An 18,172-nucleotide genomic window follows, 5' to 3' on the forward strand; every position below is an offset into this window, starting at 1 on the left:
ACCCTGCCCAAGTCTCTACAACTCTAGGAACTAGAGCTCAAGATCTCCATACCTCTCTCTTGGAAGTATAACTGCATACAAAGTAAATTCGTCCACCAACCTGTTGGACAAATTATCGATCTCTGCCGAAGTTGTTGCCTACTCCTACTTCTCCTTATTATGCTTCTTCTTTTTGGGACACTGGGTATTGTAGTGACCAAACTCACCACATCTGTAGCACTTGACCTTCGATAGATATTTCTTATGTTTTTTATTCACCCTTTGAGCTTTGTTCCTGACTCAGACCTTTCTTTGCCTTCCCCTTCGACGCAAGGGCCAAATTCTCCTCATTCTTCACACTCTTTGGTCCTTTTCTACTGCTTCCACTAATATTACTCTCGACTAGAACAAGCCTCATCTCTTCCCATGTGAAATTGGCCCACAATTGATCCCATCCAGTTAGGTTATCTCGTCCAATAATACCTTGGACGAAAACTGCCCACTCCTTGGTGAAATCGTTGAGAGTTGTACACACTAGCTCACTCTTAGGAGGTATCTCTTCAACTGCTGCAAGCTCATCTCGGACGTTCTAAATTCGAGTGAGATAAGGAGTGACCCCTTCACCCTTATGCATCTTGGTGGTCCTCAACTTCTCTTTCGAGAATACCTTCTAGTTCTCAGAAGGATTCTGGAAAAGCATAGCGACTACATCCCAAATTTCTTTTATTGTATTCTCGGTAGCTAGATGTGAGACTATATGATCCCGAACTCCATCGAGGATCAACCACTTCACCTTGGCCATATCCTTATTGCAATTCTCTAGGTATTGCGGGTCTGTAGGTATGAATATAACTCTTTTTTCATACGTCTTCAAACCATGCTCATCTAGCAAGAAATAAAATTTGGCTTTCCAGATACAATAATTAAAAGCTCCCTTTAGCCTATCCTAATCTCGAAGTCATATTGAGGCCATTTCTAAAAACCGCAAATTTGGGAAAATAAACAAGAATATCCTCCCTTTCCTTCTTGGTTGTTTTCTATGCTACTTGCACTCCCGCCCGGAATGCGCGGATCTGCCTGCTTCTACTGCCACCTACAATGGAAATCTTGGATTTCCTCTAAAAGACTAAATCTGGAAACCCTCAAGGAAAATATGGAAATCCCTTCCTCTGTGTGTGCTTTTCTCTTCCACCCAACATTGAACTGCTATTGCAAAAAAAAATGTTGCAAAATCATTGTGCCCATATCTGTTCAAGGAATTCTTAAATCTACTCATTGAAACCGCTTCCCAACAAATAAACTGCCTGCTGGAACTACTACTGGGAAAATTGAACTTTTCCTCTTGTCTAGATCTGGAAATCAAATTTATGCCCAACAATTCAAACTACTTGGTTGGTCTCTGCACAGATTTAAAAGAAATTTGCTTAAAACTCTCTCTAAACTGTGAAATTTCTCCCTCTTCGCTATTGACCTCCTCATCTGATCAAAATAACTCTTATACCATGTGATAATTCCTTGAAATGCAACAATTAGAATATATTCTTATAATTGATTAATTATGTTGTTTATTTTGTTATGGCAAAATAACCAATAAATCACACTGCAATTTCTTCACAATAAAAATATTGCAGAAATAAAAACCGGAAATTGGGAAAATAGAGTACACACATAATAAAAATGACATCATTATTTTTGGACAAATGTCCTCGAAAAAACCCAATGTGGGAAAACCAATGCAACACATGAGGGTTTTATTATTATTCTTCATCAACAAAATTTTGAGTACAATATATGGATGCTAAACTAGCAATCCTCTCCTGAGAAATCACTGGCAAAATTATTAAGAGATTTTTCCCTTTCTCAACAAGAAATCTTGCAACAAGTTTCCCACTGAAACTAGCCCAAGAATACTCCTGTGCAGGCCTCTGCACAACCTATAACTCACAATGCCTGGAACTGCCTATGAATCATACGTCTTGCTTGTTGCTGCCTCTGGAAGTTATTATCTAGCCCTCTAGAAAATTATCTTGGTCTCCGACAACTGAATCGACCTCTCCTATGATTGAATCGAACTGCCTTCTTAAGGCTTTGCGCAACCCCTTGCACAACCTCTTATGGAATAACTCTACCTCCTCTAACTAACTCTTCCAACATTGGAAACCTCCACCATAATATATTTTGTTGCTCCTCTATCTCTGATACTGATCTTTGGTTCAAATTCTCTCCTAGTTGAATCTCTACTCTCTGGGAAATTCGATATGCCTAGATCACCCAGTGGCTTGATGTGTCTTCTCCATCCCCATCTTCCTAGTCTTATAATATCTCATTGGTGAACCAACGACCATGATTAGATCTCCATCAACAACTAAGATCATCTCAAACTCAATCTGTGTGAGTTTCTACATCATTCTCACTTTTCTCAATTAATTCACTATAATTAATTAATTTTCCTAAGTTAAACTTAGGGATTTTTTAAATTATCAATCTATTAATTTAATTGAGTTGTCTTTGGGTGTTTTCTCCCAAAAATTTTTATGGGTTCTGGAGATCTTGTGTTTCTTAGCCTCTTTGACCGAAGTTGAGACTAGAACACATGTCTGATGCTACAAGAACTAACAAATGTTGGAAATGTCAAGGATGGCTATAATCCTGTCTTAAATGCACCTGATACCAATGATAGGGGTTTGGGAAACGATCCTAAGTTTACTCATCATATTTCCAATCATTCTCACTCATCTGCTATCCATGTGTCTTCCTTGCCTTCTAAGGGACCTAATCCTATTTTGCACTTAAAAAATGTTATTTTTCCCAATGCAAACGACCATGTTCGCTTTAACAGTCCTATGGTTGATAACCCTGTTAATACCTCAACTGATAAGTTTATCCATTTCGAGTCCCTTCCTTCTAACTAATAAAAATAACTTTGCAAAGGCTCCTAATCAAGGAAACATTTTAGAGACAATTCCTGACTTCACGACCTCTGCCTCAAAGACTACTGGAGAGTAGCAATAGATGGAAGTAAAGTGACTTAACTTTTCGATGGAAGGATTCTTGACATAATCCAAGAATAATTCAGTTGCTTTTTGGATATAAATTTTGACATTGTTGTACGTCTTTTGGACAATGATCTTTTGGGTTATGTGCACTTTTTGAAGCATAGTTTATGATTACATAGTTTTGGTTTTATGATGGACACACACACACACACACACGTGGAGATATCTAAATGGCCATTTTTATAATTGACATGTTTTCTGTAATGCAGGCATATATTACAAATATATGATGATTATCATGCATTTGGTATTTAAATGATCATGAGTTCAAAGTGTTGATGGATGTGGGTCCTCCCCTTTTCGAGTCATTCCCTATTTTTTAGGAGCCCAACCATATTTGTCTTACCTTAAAAATTTAATTGTTCGTTAATTAGTCTACAAGGTTAATTACTTTAAAGAAAAAAATTATGAAACTGTTTTCAAAGATTACGATTACAAATCTAGGCTCACTAAAGGAAGACGGGATCTCTCGATTGCAACGCAAGTTGGTATGACATAGTTTTGTTCTTCATTTGGGTGTTTGTTACTGTTTTTAGATATTTGTGACTTACAAACTTTGCTTGGCTTCTATTAAGTATCAACGTCGACGAAGGTCAATAACATTTCTTACTGTCAGAGGTATCATACTTTTCAGTCACTGATGATTTGTAACTACTGCAATTTTGTTGTTACTGATATTGGCTCTTCTTGTAGTAGCATACCAGTCTTTGAACACACCTTTTGGGTTCAGTGCAACAAGTCTGATTTAGTTGTTGTTTGTGGTTGTTGGCATTTGGCCAATATGTTCTAGTAAACAAGATCATTTGTTAAGAAGTCGCTTTTGCAGACTTTGATCTCCCAAGTTTGTTATCATCATATCTGAACATTATTCTTTAATGCACTCAATGGAGGATTTCTTATTGTTCCTGCCATCTTGTGTACTATTTATGTTGTTTATCATTTTCCTTTACTTGATTATGGCTACCTGTACATTGTATATTGTAATTATGTTCTTAATGGAATGATATTTTAAGCGAAGGCAGATATATATATATTCTAAACTTGAATATAGTTATGTATGTGAGTTTGGCTTTACAAATCTGATCATTTTGTTTATTGACATGTTTAACATTACATTCCTATATATAAATTTTCCTTTAAATGTGTAAATATTATTATGGTTTTATAGAGTTTTACTTTTGTCTTTTGTTACTTTGAAGTTGTACCATACTCTAATCAGGCTATAAATTGGGTAGTACCCATGTTCTTGTCCTAGCCAGCCAAGGATTCGTAAGGGTGTAAGTGGACAAGCTTATTCATCAACAGGATAGCCATGCCACCCCCCTCCTTAAATGTGATGGGAGGTGACGGGGTAGCGGGTTCCCCACCGCACCTGCCCCCTTCCCCAACCCTCCTTCATTGACACATCCTCCAACACCGTGATCTTCCAAAATATCAACACCTTATACATGCAATTAATATATGTTAAAAAATATTATATTGAGAAAAATATTAAACTTTGTGACAAATAAAACCTTTTTTAACTACTTGGACTAATGTGGATGTTAATATCTTCCATATACTTATTTGTCATAAAAGATAATGATGATCAATTATAAGTTGCATAAATTTAATGATTAAGAATATATGATTTTTTTTTTTTTTTTTTAAGTTATAGGTTGAAATGAGGGTTAAAGTATGTATACCTCTATAAAAATTAATGATCAAATTATTGTGTAGAGGTAGCTCTTTTATCCCACAAACAAGGGAGTCTCATACATTGACTTCTAGACTTTAATGGTCAAATCACTACAAAGAGATGGATTCTTTGTCCTACAATCAAAGGAATCTCATCAAATTACTTGTGAATAACCTTCAAATTTGAGTATTATTATTGTTTAGATAAATAATGCAATAATAGTTACTTAACATTAAAATATTATAATATTTATTAGTATCATTCACAAATTTATAAATAAATAACCTTAAAAATTTACATTAATTATAACAAGAAAAACAATTTAGGAAAATTATATTTAACACCATTTTTAATCCTTTTTTTATCAATTCATTATATATATATATATATATATATATATATATATAAGACTTTAAATTATCATAATAACTTCAAAAATTTATATTAATTATAACAAGAAAAACAATTTAGGAAAATTATATCTAGCACCATTTTTATTCCTTTTTTATCAATTCACAATATAAATTACGAGTTACAATGTTAGTTATATATATAAGACTTTATATTATCAGAATAATTTCAAAATACAGAGCTACCACATCTAGTCCACTATGGAGGTACTATTGTCTCCACATAATTTAGGAAAAAACATCAACTATGATTCTCTAAAACCCCCGAGATATTCCAAAAAACAAACAAACTAGGTAGTCGTTACAAAATTACATAGAAAACTAACTATACTAGCAAACTTGATAGCCATTAAGAGTCAGAAGAAGAAATGGGAGGCAGGTCCCTAACACTCGAATTAGGAGATGAAATGGTATTAGATTCACATAGTAGATGCCCTTCTACATGTTGAAATTTGGTAGCTCAAAATGTATTTCTGAGTAGAAAAGCTCTTGGGGGCTTTATGGTTTTGAGTTTGGGCTTTTGGACCCAAAGGAGTGGGCTTGAAACCCAAGAAAATAAATTCAATAAATTTAATTTAATTTTGAGTCATGTAGGCTTAGGTTGACATCAAGGCCAAGAGACATGGCCTGTGGGGTTTCACACCCCTTGGATAAGTATATATAGAAGCCAAAGGAGAGGCTAGTGGATATTAAGTGAGAAGGACATCACTTGTGAGGAAGACAATCATAGAGGAGCCGCAACAAGCTTGAGAAGGTCGAGTAAAGGCTAGAAGCTGCAACCAAGGAGGAAGTTTGTTTTAGGAGGCCAATTTGATATGTCCAGCAAGCAGGGCTGATTGAAGTCTACATAGGCAGCTACAGAGGGCCACAAGTAGGATAAACAAGGAAATCGCTACCCAAAGGACCCTGTTATGATCAGTCGAGCCAACAGAAGCGGGGTCGAGGTTGGAGAGGGCCGAAGGCAGTTGGAAGAGTCTAAAGGGAGGCTTGTTAGGGCTTGCAGCAGGCCCAAAAGGCTACATGAAGGGCTACTAAAAGACTTAAGGGGTCGACTGAAGGACAGAACAAGAGGCCAAGGTCTTAAGTAGCAAGGAACAAGAGATAGGAGGGTTGGTCTGCTAGGTGTGTTAGGGATGGATTAGGAAGGTCAAGGTCTGCTAGATACAAAGGAGGGTAGGGAAAGTTTTTTAGGTGCCAAGGAGGGTAGGCCAAGGGCTACATAGTGCTTGCAGGGCCTAGTTGATGGCATAATAGGAAGACCAAGGGTTGTTGAAGAAGGTTGGGGCTAACGACAAGGTGATTTGAAGATTGCCACATAAGTAAAAGGAATCAACAATGACTACAAGTTTAATTGAGGGGGATGGTTAAGCCATAAGGCAATAGTTTGATGAGACTAAACAACTATAAGTATTTTGTATTATAGCATTGTAATGGGGTTTATAAAGGGCCTTGATCCCTGGTATGGATGCCCTAGGTTTTATTATTGAAGGACTAATAAGAAACATGTTTTGAGCCATAAATACTATGTATTGTTGTTGATCTCATTGTTATGTTTTCCGTTGTGCATAGTTGTTTAAAGTTGGGCATTACTAGTGTGTTTATGTTCTTAGCTAAGGCATAGACTAGACTTAGAGTGTGTGGAAATTCCAACATGCATTTAGAGTTGCTTTGAAGGGAAACCTGATTAGAGTGTGCCAAGGTGTCAACTATTAGATGGAGCTATGAGACTGTTGTAGGAAGCATCAGTGTTGCCAAGCAAGTTGGCTAGACATGGAGCAAAAGGTTCAATTGAGAACATGGAGATGTGATCTTGACTAGTTTGGTGACGAGATGGGATGGGAGTTCTGGTGGATTGGTGGAGAACTCGGTGCACAACAATATGTTGAGTGGCAAAGTGCTGATACTGTTGATGGACTTCCATTGACTCGTTAAAATAAGTTGAGACAACTTAGGTGCCTTGGTAGGGAATGCTTTGGCATGGACAAGGTAGCTATAGGTGGATGACAAGTTGATCGCGGGATAATATCTTCATTGGGTTATAAAGTTGCATATTCGACAATGGAGCAATGTGCATATGAGGTGTTTAACCCAGTAGGATGAGGACACTTGCAGATATGAGTTGCAGTGGTCTAGAGAGGACTAGGCCCAATGTTCAACCACAACTTGGGATTGACCTTGAAAGGATACAAGTTCAGTTCTAACTCTTTTTGGGAAGGAAAGCAGAGTGAGCCAAGAGGAGGTTTTGTAGGCTCATAGGGATACTACGAAGGAGAGTTAGCCGACCAGTGGAAGTCAAACCTTTAGATTCAAGAGAAAGAGTGGAGTCTTCGAGGCTATGCAAGGAAAGTCATGAACCATGCAAGGATAGTTATGGTGCGTTCAAGGAAAGTTGTAGACCATGCAAAGAAGTCATGGTGCACGCAAGGAAAGTCATGGTACAGGTAAGGATAGTCATGAACCATGTAAGGAAAGTCATGATCATGCAAGGGCAGACGTGGCACGTGTAAGGAAAATCATGGCCATGTAAGGAAAAGTCATGGAGCTGGATATTTCATGGAGTATGGTGCCTTTGAAGATCTGGGTCTTCTAGAAGGATGTGGTTGTGGATTAAATTCAGAGGCATGACCACTTCTAGGGAGTGGTGGAAATATCTTCCTCATTAAGAGAGAGAGTTGAAATTTGGTAGCTCAGAAGGTATTTCCAAGTGGAAAATCCCTTGGGGGTTTTATGGTTTTTAGTTTGGGGTTTGGACCCAAAGGAGTGGGCTTGAAACCCAAGAAAATTAGTTTAATAAATTTAATTTAATTTTGAGTAAAGTAGGCTCAGGTTGGCTAGCGAGGCTAAGCGATATTACTCTTGGGGTTTCACACACCTTGGACAAGTATATATAGAAGCCAAAGGAGAGGCAAGTGCATATTAAGTGAGAAGGACATCACTTGTGAGGAAGATAACCCTAGAGGAGCCACAACAAGTTAGAGAGAGGGCGAGTAAAGGCTAAAAGTTGTAGCTAAGGAGGAAGTTTGTTTTATGAGGTTGAGTTTACCTATCTAGCAAGCAGGGGAGACCAAAGTCTATGTTGGTATTCGCAAAGGGCCAGAGGGTGGTCGCAGAGGGTTGTAGTTTGGCCGTAGGCAAGCTAAACAAGTCAACCACAACCCAAAGGACCCTGGTAAGATTAACGAAGCTAATAGAAGAGGGGCCGAGGATGGACATGGCCTAAAGGTAGTTGGACAAGGGTAAAAGGAGGCACGTTAGGGCTTGTTGTAGACTATGAAGACTACAAGAAGGGCCATTGGAAGGTTGAAGGGGATGGCCAAAGGGTGGACCAGGAGGTTGAGTTCCTAAGTAGTAGGTAGAAAGAGACAAGAGGGTTGGTATGTTAGGTTTATTAGGGTTGGACCACGAAGGCCTAGGTCTGCTAGGTATAAATGAGGGTAGGTCGGGTTTATTAGGTGCCAAGGGGTGTAGGCTAAGACCTACACAATGTTGGTAGGGTCCAGTGGAGCGCAAAATAGGTAGACTGAGGGCTACTAAAGAAGGCCAAGGCTAACAATAAGGTGATTTGAGGGCTGCCACATCAACTGGAAGGAATTAACAGTGACAACAAGGTTGATTGAGGGGGTTGGTTAAGCCCTGAGACAACAATTTTACTAGATTAAAAAATTGTAAGTATTTTGTATTATAACATTGTACTAGGGTTTCTAAAGGGCCATGGTCCTTTGTACGGGAGCCCTCAGGTTTTCATATTGAAGGACTAATAAGGAACATGTTTTGGCCATAAATAATGTGCATTGTTATTGATCTCATTGATGTTATATTCCACTGTGCAAAGTTGTTTAAAATTGGGTACTACTGTGTATTTATGTTCCTAGCTAAGGCATAAACCATACCTATGGTGTGTGGAAATTCCAACACTACATGGGCCAACCTTGCATCGAGCCTATCCATGGAGAAGCATTAGTTCCTCAACATCCTTTTGATAGCCTCTAGTGAAGCGAACACGTTATACCTTTCCATTTGTTTATCTTTCAATACCAGACTAAGTCGAGTCTTCATCTTCCATTGAAGCACCACAAAATTGAGGTACTATTTTTCCATTCCTTGGTGTGGCGAGGATAAAAAACCCAACAAGAGACCTCCTCAATTATCTTAAAATCTGAATGGGATCACCTCTCCGCCCTCGCCTGGGTTTCTAATTTCCTAATTTCACACCGTGTCTTAGGAGGCACTGCATTGAAGTATGTTGCTCTTAGATCTTGGGTGAAAAGTCGAGCCCCACATTGCCCTTGTAGGTTGTTACTGCTATCGCCCCTTCTGCATCGCATACATTGCCTCTGGGGCATTACAGGTAGGAGGGGTTTGATTATATGCAAATAAGCATAAGCAACTACGACCATGACCTAACAAGAATAGTTCCATGACAGAACACAAACAAAGTGCAAATTGACTAGATGATCAATGTCGTCGCTAGGAAAGATATGCTAGAATAAACCAATGGAGGATCAACAACACTTATGCACCCAAATACAATTAACTCCTCCCCGCTTCCAACGTGCTTCCAACCCACTGAAAATTGGGGATTTAGACAGAGATAGAGCCACAAACAACCCCAGGTACAAGACATTCCATAGTTAAACTTTGTTGAATTGAACCAGGAGGACGACACTTTATAAATCAACTTATACCGTCCAAACATGAGATGAAACACACATTGACCAAAACTCTCTGTTACTAAAACGAAGACAAACCAGACCAAGAACTAAATTTTACCAGATTCTCCCCAAACCTTTGCTTGACAAGAACCACTGACAAATTGACTAGTAAATAACTACCATAACGATAACGAATAGCAAGCAGGAAAACCAAAAATAGGAGGGAGACAACCTGAACTGTTGCACTTGCGTTACTCATATTTGACCTTCATCCATTGCCACTATCAAAATCCAGATCCCATTGCAAATTCTCCTCACGTAGACAAAGTTTCCCCTCCAACCCCCACTTCACTCCAAGCAACACACAAGCCTCACAAAATTAGAACTAGACACCCAAATTAGCGGCCCTCTCTCTACACATAATCTCAACAATTCCACCAGCAGCAGGGAGGTCGACACCATGACCTCACCTTTGCCTCGAACACCCACCCAAACCACCAAGATTACAATAGCCTCCATCCATCCTCCACGACAATAAATAACCATTTGTGGGACTACATGCAGTTGCATGCCGAGGGTGAGCTGCGCCCCTTGCTACTTAAAGTGGTAGGCTTTGGCAGAGTGGTAGGCTTGATCCCCAAGACCCCCTTTTGAACTCTGTGCTCACCCCATTTGGGAATATATATATATATATGTGTGTGTGTGTGTATAATTTTTTTAAATTGTTTTTGGTGTCTTAATATATATATATATATATATATATATATATATATATATATATATATATATATATATAATTTTTTTAAATTGTTTTTGATGTCTTAAAATAGAAAATATTTTATTATAATGATAAGACTTATAATTATTGTTTAAAAAAAATTCCATAATCATTTAAAAGATGTGAATATTTCTAAATTTTTTTTGGTCCCTTTCTTTATTTTAAGAATGATATCTAGTGGTGTAAACTTACTATTCGTATTATTATGAAAATCAAATTATTGAAAACATCTTATTAAAATATTACCAATTAAATGAACTAATTCTCTAAATAATATCTAAAATTATTTATATACATAAAAAACATTAAGTATATACACCACATAGGTTATAATCACATACTAAAAATAAAATTCAACACCAATTTTTATATTAGTATAACCTTTAATTATAAAATACCATGTGTTATTTTGATTTGAGTCTTTTGGGTAGTCATCGTGGATGTCATTAAAATTCTTCAATTCAATTCAAGATCATTTAGTAGTCATTTGGGAGACCATACCTTTTAACGAATCCATAGTCTTTCTATTATGTTGGAAAACAATCATTTTACTTTAAAAAAAACCTAGCTAGCTTAAGGAGACTATCTAACCCTAATCGTGTTTTGAAGATAGTAATTAGTGTAAAGCCAACAAAAGAAACTCAATACCACTAACCCATGAAAATCAAAACAATAACTTATAAAATATATGAGGTTATCAATAAAATCTTGGGAACAAATATCAAATCATATTCATACAACAAATATCTTATTTATTTATATATAGATCATAACTACACATTAAATATCTCATTAAATACAATACCAAATTTTATATTAATATAACCTTTAACATAAAAATAAAAATAAAACAAAATAAAAAAATATATAAACTTATTTTTGCTTACAAATATTGGAAATGTAAATTACTAATTACATTTTTATATATTTAAAATTTCAATCTTTACCATTTCTCTGATTAAAATTTCTCAAATTATATCAATAAGCAATCCAATAATGAATAATGAATTGAGAGTGAGTCCTGATACATTGAGGGCTGATCACCTTGATGAAGCCCTTTTTTTATTAGTAATAATGTGATCATATCATTTAGACAATACAGGCCATACTTGTTAGTGAATAAAGTCCTCTTTGTACATTTGGAGCTAAATCAAACCTCTCAAAAAGTCAAATAATCAAAATCGGGTGTCTTTTCTAATTTTCCTACAAACCTAATTCACAACAACAGATTGCATTAATTTGTATCATTAACATCCTTGAGGAAACTACCATATTTTTTTTCGGATTTACAATCTGATTAGTTACATTCAAAATGATCACCCACCCGTTGAAATCTATGTTGAGTGTTGCCAACCGGTTACACGAGTGTAGTATTGTTAGTCCGCGAAAACTTTGCTTCCCCAGTGGAATTGTCCGTCCAACACAAAATAATCTAAACCTAGATTGCAATATTTTGAATGCTAGATTCGTAAACTTTCAAAGGCCTTTGCGAGTCAATCACCATACCCATCAATGTGGAATTTTCAAGCTTCAGCTAGATTGCCCACATCATTCTTGTTCTTATGTAGACCCACATTAGGCGAGAAACAGTTGCCAGGGAGACTTGGGTATGAAAGAATTAGCAAGGCGAGACAAAGAGCCCATATGTCTCAACCTTCAAAATCATATCCTTCAGGTATCAATCACAAAGTCGGTTACTCTATTTGTTTTGTTCATTGTTCTTATACCCATTATGGATTAGTTTAGTTTGGACTTTTTCATTTATCCACTTTCCTTTACTTCAATTCCTAGGAATTCAAATTTTAAGACAAGTTCGGTTGTTATCTATACCTGAAGGACGGAGGTTGTAGAGTAGAAGAGGTGTTAAACCAACTTAGAGCTTCCGGCTACTTACCTGGAACAACATTAGAGTAATTTTGTAGTTGTACAGAAGTCCTTTTGCATTGGTTTGATTAAAGTCAGAAAAGACAACCAGATGTTATTTAGAATATCTAACGGTGGAATTTACAATAGTCAAGCGAAGTATATCCAATAAAAATATCCATGACATATCCGTCTGCCCTTTCTTTACTCTGCAGTGATGATAACCCCTTAAATAGTTTGAACTCTTCTCCAGAACCTCATATGATCTGGATGATTATGCAGGTAATTTTTCTTCCTCATTCAGTAGAGGTATTTGTAGAATAAATTGAAACATTTAGATATCTCCTCCACAAGGGTGACAGTGCCCTCACCTACAATTTCCATGCACTTTGTTTGTGTTCTTGGAGTTTACTCTTTTGCATTTCGGTGGCATAATCCCGTGTCGATTAAGTAATCATCCCTTTCATTTGGATCTATATGATGTGCCCTGTTGGTTTCCATGTCTATGCTAGTCTGGTCAGCAGAATGAATTCTGTAAATATGGTTAAATTGCAAAATTGTGCCAAGAGCATTCTCAGAGCAATTTCGAATTTGATTTTGAGCTAGCGAAGTTCGGGCTTAAACACAAGTGCATGCTCATTAGGCACTCATCTTCGCAACATATGTAGCAAACCCGTTTGCCTTTCCTTGGCCAGTGGGGTATTGTAAATGAATTTTTCTTCATTTACCAGTGTAGTTATTAGATATAATGCCACTCGGCTCTTCCAACAGCTCCCAGCAGAATTCTTATGCAACTACATGCGGAATTTAAATGCACAAATGGTAATCTGGGTTCTATAGCAGTTTGTTACTATTATGCATGCTAATTTTCTTGAAACTCTGCACACTACTTAGATGAGTTACTGAAAACAAGGCAACTGAAAACTGAAACCGAGTTTAACTTTCACCGAGATATAGTGTTTCTTAACATTCAACATGAAGCATAAAATAATCGAGATAAAAACACAAAATTGACATGCACTTGTTTTGTTTAGGAAACCCAAACGGGAAAACCTGGTTTCTTTGTTGTGGTCTTTTATTGATTGTTCTTTGAGCAAATGGATCTATTACAATTCATGCTGCTACTGCAGCCATCAATTTGTTACTGAGAAAGCGCTAGGATCTCCTCACTAATCTCAACTCTACAATTGATCTCGGCCTGCCTTGATCTCTGCTTCTTGGCCCTTGAGAAGAAGCTCTCAGCCCTGCTCTTGATCTCGGTCTTGCACGCAATTGTTCTCTGCTCAAGATAGTCTTGACCTGCTCTGCGAATCTTGATCCCCTTCCTCCACAATCTGTGCGCACCTCTGCTCCTAAATCTATGCACACTCTTGCTCCTCAATTATACGCATTCCACACAAAGAATGATTATTTATCTTGTGCTTTCGTCCTTCTCTGCCTAGTAGAATTCGATGTGTGGTAGGAGGCCAAGTTCGATTAGTAGTTCACACTAGTGTCATGAGTTTCCTTTACTTGTGATTGCGAGTTAACTGAGAACTCAACTCATTCTCTCTCCAATCAACACTAATGTCTTAACTTGTTCTCTCTCCAATCAACACTGAAGTCTTAACTTGTTCTAACTGAACTTGTCACTGCCACCTCATCCTATAGTCTAATTGAAGAAGACTCCAACGAGCTGAAGCTCCAACACTACACATGCAAACTTGATGACCATTCCAGTAGACTGGAAATCAACTCATTGTAATTGAAGTCCATCTCATGAATTCACACTCATGTGAGAGAAAGACTAATTTGTGGTCTTCACTAGCTAAGGCACAAGCCAAAAGACCTTCCATCACTACATTTTCAACACTCCCTCTTAGTGAGGAAGGGATTCTATACAACTCCCAACTTATCTCTGAAAAAACAAACTTGCCTTTAACTAAGGCCTTCATCAAGATATCCTCAACCTGCTCATCTATTTGAATGTATTGTATCTTCACTATCCCTTTTTGCACACAGTCCCTGAGATTATGATACCTAATCTCAATGTGCTCAGAGCGATCATGAAACATTGGATTCTCAAAGAGCTTAAGGCAATTCTGATTGTCATAGTGGGCTCCATCCCCTGCCTGAAGAGAACTACAAGCAACTTCCTCATCCAAATAACTTCACATGCTGCAAGGTTGGTAGCCATGTACTTGGCCTTTACTGAATTAAGTGCAACTGATCTTTGCTTTCTGTTGAACCAGGAAACAACCACTGACCCAATGCTGAAGACACAACCTGAAGTACTCTTCTGATCTGTGGAGCTCCCTACCCAATTTGCATTCGTGAAGCCCTCAAGCCTCACTCCATCAACCTATCTGTACCATAATCCATAATCTGTCCTGCCTTTGAGATGCCTCAAAACATGCTTCGCAACAACCTAGTGAATTCTGGTAAGATCCATCATGAACTGGCTTAGCTGGTTCACTGCAAAACATTGTCAGGCCATGTGTTGACTAAGTACGTCAATGACCCGATGAGCTTCTTGTACAATGTAGTATTTACTCGCTCTGCTCTGCTAGTGTCCACCTTCCTCCAGTTTGTGACTAGAGGCATGGTCATGGGCTTGTAATCCTACATATGAAACCTCTTGAGGATCTCTGTAGTGTAATTCCCTTGCCCCAAGAAGATTTCCCCATCACCTTGCCATACCTCCAGCCTAAGGAAGTAGTGCATAAGCCCTATGTCCATCCTTCATCTCAAACTCTCTTGCATGATCTACCTTGCAATCCTGAATTGAGCGGTCTACTCCAGTGAAGATAAGATTGTCAACATAGAGCACTAGAATGAGCAAAAGCCCTCCAACTGTGATGTAGTATAGGTTGGCATCCGCCTCACTCTTAGTGAAACCCAATCCCTGAAGGTAGCTATCAATGCGAGTGTACCATGCTCTTGGTGCTTGTTTGAGCCCATAAACAGCTCTCTTCAGCAAACAAACATGAGTGTCCCCGCTGAAGGTCTCAAACCCCTTTGGTTGCTCCATATAAATCTCTTCCTCAACCACCCCTTTGAGGAATGTTGTCTTCATGTCCATCTAGTGGATCTTCTACCCCATTTGAGCTGCAAGTGCTAGAATCATCCCCATGGATGAATAACAAGTCACTGGGGCAAATGTCTCATCGTAGTCGATACCCTTAACCTACGAGAAGCCCTTGGCCACAAACTTGGCATTGTACTTCTCCACACTCCCATATGCTCCATGCTTCACCTTGTACACCCAGTGTGATTCTACCACTAATTTTCCCTCTGGGTGTGGCATAATCTCCTTGACATCATTCTTCATGATAGAGGAATATTCCACTACCATGGTATCTCGACAAACCTGTTGAGACACTGTCTCCTCATAACAAGAAGGCTTTGTGTCCAACAACTCAATCATCAAAGCCATGTATCTGATGCACCTCTGTGGCTGCTTGCTCTGTCTGAACATAGAGCTAGGAGTCTCAACTCGTTCCTAGGCTTCTTGAATTGACTTCTCGGCTAACTTGGCTCTCTTCCTCCCTGCGCTGGTGTGAGTTTTTGTAGCATCGGAGGTGTTATAGTCTCGAAACTTTGTGGAGAGACTAAAACACATGAGTTCTCCATAATCCAGAAATTGTTTATGGAAATTCCACCTAGAAGTGTCTCAATTAGATTATTAGCCTATTTTTAAATATTTCCTAAGTCTAAACTTAGGAAAAGGGGTTAATTAATCAGTGTTAATTAAGAAAGGTGTGAATTATTTAGAAACTCACACAGATCGATCCAAAAATGATCTCAGCCATCGATTATGTTTTAATCTTGGTTGTTGGAGTCCCAACTGGAGATTATAAGAGGAGGTCGATGGGTCGATGGAGAACACACACTTGACACACTTGACACACTTGAGGTCGATTTTCTTTGGGCAGTTCGTTTTTCCAGAGAACATCAACAGTTACCAGAAGAGTTTGAGCTAGAGAAGGGAAGTAGACTCTAGAGACAAAGAGGGGCAGGGTTAGTGAATCCGGAGGAAATCTTCCAGATCCGATGAGTCAGTAGTAGAAGGGTTGTATTTCCCAGAGAAGTTGCATAGAGGCAGCGTAGATAGCTTCAGAGGGAGATCAATTTTGCTGAAGGGAAGAGAAATTCAGTTGTTGTTGGTCTGGAAATTCTCCAGGAGGCCAAGCAAATTTCTCGTAGAGGCAGGATCAGCTAGGACGTCATTTTTCTTGCAGTTCCGGGTTTAACGAGTTGGGGTATGTTCTATGCTTTAGCACAATTTACTTCAATGTTCCTTATCAACCCAATGACAATTCCCAATTATTTCTAGTAACAATCACATTAACTTAAACACATTGATAGTAAATGTAGATAGAACATAAAAACATGTGCAAAAGACAAGAGGATGCAAGATTTGGTGGATGCCAGGGAAAAACTCCAATGTGGGGAAAACCCTTTGATCAAATCTTCTTATTATTACTCAATAGTTTAGCAGAGAGAGAGAGTACAAATATCAAATTTACTTGCCCAAAACAACCCTGTCAAAATCAACAGTCAACAACAGTCCACTGCAGCCCTAAACAGAAAATCAATGCTAGTCAAAGCAACACCAAAAAGTCCTCCAAGCAACTTGGTCAACAATAGTGCAATTCGGCCTTCTAAGAGAGTCAAAGTCAGCCCAAAACAATTCGATCAAACCCAGTCAAAGGAGAGAGAAATACAACTGTAATTTATGCGGTCAAATTTGAAGTCAACGCTGGTCTGTTTTCCTGAAATTTGACATGTTCTGCTCCAGAAGAATTCGGCCTCCTGCCAGATGTGCGAAGAAGAGAGAGGCTGCCTCCAAGCTGTACGAACCAATCAAGAGAGGAGAGAGAGAGAGATGTGTGATGTGATGAGTGATATCCAAATGAGGAGAGAGGCCACTCCTATTTATACAAGTCGTTGAGGGTGTGGAGACACATCTCTTGGGCTCTATCTCACTGAGGCCGACCTTGACAATTTGTGCATGAGAGAGAATAAATTCAAAATTCCACTTCTGCTTGTCAGAATGAGATGATTTTTATATCAAAATTGGACCTCTCTAAAAGAGGAATCCAATGCAGTAATCATCTACATCATATGATCCATCCTAAGGTGGAATTTGGCCCTAGTTGCCAATTTTAACACTCCCTCTCAACTAGGGAGAATTCCACTTGCCAATCCATCTGCATCATCATGTCATCCTGTCATCATCATGCCATCCTGTCATCATATACCATCTTTGTCATCATGTACCATCTCTGTCATCACTGCTCTGCTCTGCTCTGCTTTGCTGAACCATGAAGTAATAATGAAGAAGAAGTGATCGAGAGTGAGTCATAAGATCATACCACTCTCCATTGATAAAAGTCAGTCCTTGATCCTAGATCAAGTTGTTGAACACCATGCATCCTAGTCATAGGGAGTACGACAGTACACGATGCGTCCATCGGTAGTGCTACAATCCTTAACCATCTTTTCCCAACTCATTCGCCAGATCAGAGGTACTTCCCATGAGTCCCAGACTCCATGGGTAGGATGTGTGCTGGGACATCGAAAGGAGAAGGTGAACCACTCATCCTGCTCATATGACATAGGAGAAGGTGAATCATTCATCTTATGCATATGTCAATCGTAGGGGAAGGTGAACGACTCACCCTACATACGTGTGTCCGCAATGGTAGGGGAAGGTGAACCACTCACCCTACACACATGTCAACCATCATGGGGTATCACAGGGGAAGGTTAAC

General features: G+C 38.5%; 1 protein-coding gene across 1 annotated transcript in view; it reads left to right on the forward strand.

The window, feature by feature from the left end:
• The window catches only part of LOC149167487 (Haloacid dehalogenase-like hydrolase (HAD) superfamily protein), a 413,892-nt gene that overhangs the window by 24,974 nt on the left and 370,746 nt on the right, over nucleotides 1–18,172 (forward strand). Inside the window, exon 2 of the mRNA XM_089430500.1 lies at nucleotides 12,653–12,698. Coding sequence (XP_089286626.1) covers nucleotides 12,653–12,698 — 46 coding nt within the window. The remainder of the gene's footprint in view (nucleotides 1–12,652; nucleotides 12,699–18,172) is intronic.

The sequence above is a fragment of the Pinus tabuliformis genome, chromosome 5_1, assembly GCF_031772625.1.
Source record: "Pinus tabuliformis cultivar Carrire ecotype Pingquan chromosome 5_1, CPIR1, whole genome shotgun sequence".
NCBI lineage: Eukaryota > Viridiplantae > Streptophyta > Pinopsida > Pinales > Pinaceae > Pinus > Pinus tabuliformis.